This window comes from Bubalus kerabau, chromosome 1 (assembly GCF_029407905.1).
Source record: "Bubalus kerabau isolate K-KA32 ecotype Philippines breed swamp buffalo chromosome 1, PCC_UOA_SB_1v2, whole genome shotgun sequence".
In the NCBI taxonomy this organism is placed as follows: domain Eukaryota; kingdom Metazoa; phylum Chordata; class Mammalia; order Artiodactyla; family Bovidae; genus Bubalus; species Bubalus kerabau.
The window spans coordinates 55,412,004-55,415,368 of NC_073624.1; the positions used below are offsets into that span (position 1 = coordinate 55,412,004).

Here is a 3,365-nt window from a genome sequence, read left to right on the forward strand (position 1 = left end):
AGGTAAAGATATATCTCCTTGTACAAGTTTCATAGAGTCACCTCAGAGAGGCCTGGTCACAGCACTTATCTTTGTCATTTCTGCCACTTAGCATCTTTCACACCACCCTCTCCCCCTCCCTTCCCTTTGGCATTTTGATAATAACTTGGATGGGGCAGTAGCATCAAAGAAGACTTGGAGGCAGCTGATTATTTTCATTTGTAAAAAAAGAAAAAAGTTTTATTATGAAACTAGTTTGTATAAAACAGGGTTATACACGGGGTATTTTCTTTTGTAAGTTTGTAATAAAACAGTAAGAAAAAAAAAAGGGCAGTGGTAGAAATTTCCCCAAAGGCAACCTATCGAAACCAACTGGCTGCCACTTTGTGTTTGGACAGTAGCTGCATAAACTTTGTTCTTCTTGAACAGTATTTAATAACATCATTAATACATTAACAAAGTTTCTATAAAGTAAGACACATTGGTGCTGAAGTACATCTGATGGCCTTTCAATCTCACCTATGAGGACAGTTCTTTACAAAACCACATAGGGGAAATGGCAGTTGTAAGGTGAACTACACATCTAAAATATGCAGAGGTAATAGCATTACATGTTAAAGTATCAAGATATACACATTTTAAAACATTTGTACAAAACTCTATAAATTTTTTTCTTTCTTTCTCTCTTATGTACAAAAATATCTTAATATATCCCCAAACTGGTTAGGATAGATACAAATAGATTTTTCTTATAATAAAAAAAAATTCACAAAAGATTGGAAGCATTCTATGATGAAAATGGTGGAAAAGATGGTGTGAGGGAGTGAAGATTGGGGAGGGGGGCCCCAAGAGGCTGGGGGTTTTCAAAACCCCCAGAGGGTCGGGGTTTCAAAAAGCATACTTTCACTGCAGACAAAAATCCACAGCTTTATCAGGGTGGGGCATACAGAGAGGAAGGACGCCAACCCATTTCTAGAGGGCCAAAGAACTGCGCTTTCAAGAGAGGGCGGGGAGGTCAGCTCTGCCTGTTAGCGGTGGGTGGGTGTTCCTACAGGGCGTGTGCTGCTCCCTTACGCCAGGAACCCACTGCTTTGCACACAAGCTGCAATCCGTGCATCCTAGCCATCCTAGGGTCCTAGTCACTCTATCTCCGTGAATGATTGGAGTGCAAAGATACTGTTCTGAGCGCATCCCTGTTTTGCCAGAGCCTTGCTTCTCAGGCGTGCGGCGCTTAGTTGATGTAGGGGTTGGGGTGCCTGGATTTGTTTGCTTTTTTCTTATTCTCTTCTTCTTTCTTCTCCCTTCCAACATCGCTGAGGAGAAAGCACTGAAGATGCAGGTTGTGCAGGCCCTATAACATAAGAAGAAGGGGAGAGGTTAGTGTCAACTTGGAGGCCAGTGGCGGGAGGAAGTGGAGGTTGGGAGGAAGATCTATCAGGTAGAGCGCCTTTTGTGACAAGTCTAGGAGTCTGTATACCACCTCGGTACCCCTACCCTGCAAGTCCTTGGAGACCAGGGCAAAGCCACTCTCTGAAGCCAAGGCTGAAACTTACACGCCCGGATTTGAAAAGGACAAACTCACAAATCCTTTCAATCCACCCCTCCCCTCATCTCCGTGGGGGCAGTCGCCCTCCTACAGAAGAAAAAGAATGAAGACAAGAGAATCCCCCGGTTCAGGCCCCTATGCCACCTACCTGCTTCCGAAGTCCATTCGCACCAGGGCCTGACCCAGGCCGAGCCCCTCAGAACCAGTTGGTGAAGTCGAGTAGTTCTTGTTCCTCGGGGCTGAGAGGGTCGTAGGAGCCCTCGTCCGAAGAGTAGGATGAGACCGGCGAGCCGGCCATGGAGTTCATGTCGTTGGAGTAGTTGGGGGAGATGGTGGGCGACAGGACGCCGGCCTGGAAGGCGGCGCTCACCGCGTCGTGCTCGTCCAGCAGCTGCTGGAGCGCGCGGATGTACTCGACGGCGGAGCGCAGCGTCTCCACCTTGCTCATCTTCTTGTTGGCCGCGCCGTTGGGTACGTGCTCCCGAAGGGTGGCGAAGCCCAGGTTGACCAGCTTGACGCGGTTGCGCTCGCGCTCGTTGCGACGCGCCACGGCGGCCGGCTGCTGCTGCGGCAGGCTGTAGCCAAAGCCGCTGAAGTTGAGCCGGCGTTTGCAGCGCATCAGTTCGGGAGACGAAGAGCGCTGGCGCTTGACTTGCTTGGGCGCTGACTTGTGACCGCCCCCTGAGGGCTGGCCGTCGGCCGCGGGGCTCAGCTGTGGCGGCGGCGGCGGCGGCGGCGGCGGCGGCTGCTGAGCGCTCTGTGCCGCCGCCGTTGCAAAGAAGCAGGCTGCGGGCGGCAGGAAGGGCTGCTGGGGCTGCGGGCCGGCGCCGCCGCTCTCCATCTTGGCAGAGCTCTCCATGCACAGCGGCGGCCAAGGAGTCGCGCGATCGGAGCGAGCGGGGACACGAGGTGCGGGACGCACGCTAGGGGGACACAGACAGGACCGGGGAGGGGCACGAACAGAGAAGGGAGAGAAGGGGAGAGATAAAGCTGGAGTCCCGAGGTAAGTTACAAAAATACAAAATCCCCGGTAGAGACTTCTTAGGGTGGGAGCGAGGAAGGTGCACACGTCTCCTCCTCCCTCCACCCCGCCTCCTCCCTCCCCTCCTCCCTTCGCAGGTTGGCTTCAGGAGCCTCGCGTGGCGCTCGCGTGTGAGGCTGCCGCTAGCGCCTTCTTTTTTTTTTTTTTTTTTAAAAGCAAGCAGCAGCAGAAGCAAAAGTCGGCGGTGAGCGCGCTCTGCTGTCTTCTGTTCTTCTCCCCTTAGGGTTGCGCGCTCTTGCGCCCGGTCTCGGTCTCTCCAGCCGCGACTCGGGCTGTTTGTGTTATTTGGTTAACCCCCTTTCTTTGCTTATTTCCTTCTTTTCACTCGCCCTCCTTGGCCGGCTCCCTGTCGCTGCGCCTTCCACGTTCCCTGGCCAGAAGTGAGAGAGTGCTGGGCGGCCGGAGTGCGGCCGCCTTTTCAACGGGACACCCAGCCCCACGCGCAGCGCTGGCCCCGCCTCGCCCCCCACTCCCCGCTGCTGCAGCGAGCGGCTGCAGCCCCCACCCCCCTCATCTTACCGCCTCCTCCCACCCCACTCTCTAAACTCCCCCTCCTCCCCTCCCCACCCCTTCCCCCCCCCGCCCCCGCCCCCGCCCCCTCCCGTTCCCTGCGCCCGTTCCTTGCAAACTCTCCATTCAGCCGGGTTTGTTGTTGCAGTGCGTGCGCCTGGCGCGTGCCGGACTCCCGGCTGAATAAACAGGCGGCGCGCTCAGGGCGGGCTGCAGCCGGGGGGTGGTTCTGGAAAAGGGGGGGCCAGCGTCACCGGATAGGCGGATAGCTCTGAAAATTGGAGGGGT

At 55.0% G+C, this 3,365-nt stretch overlaps 1 protein-coding gene across 1 annotated transcript; it reads right to left on the minus strand.

The window, feature by feature from the left end:
* Positions 1 to 215: 215 nt before the first annotated feature.
* On the minus strand, positions 216 to 2,574 carry ASCL1 (achaete-scute family bHLH transcription factor 1). The gene is made up of 2 exons (XM_055566199.1): positions 1,674 to 2,574; positions 216 to 1,330 (listed from the first exon to the last, which is right to left on the minus strand). The coding sequence occupies exon 1, from the start codon at positions 2,382 to 2,384 to the stop codon at positions 1,722 to 1,724; it is 663 nt and encodes a 220-aa protein (XP_055422174.1). The 5' UTR covers positions 2,385 to 2,574; the 3' UTR covers positions 216 to 1,330; positions 1,674 to 1,721.
* Between the last annotated feature and the right edge of the window lie 791 nt (positions 2,575 to 3,365).

Excerpts from the sequence above, each read along its gene's own strand:
- ASCL1 (XM_055566199.1), bottom strand. The coding sequence starts at position 2,384 with ATGGAGAGCTCTGCCAAGATGGAGAGCGGCGGCGCCGGCCCGCAGCCC.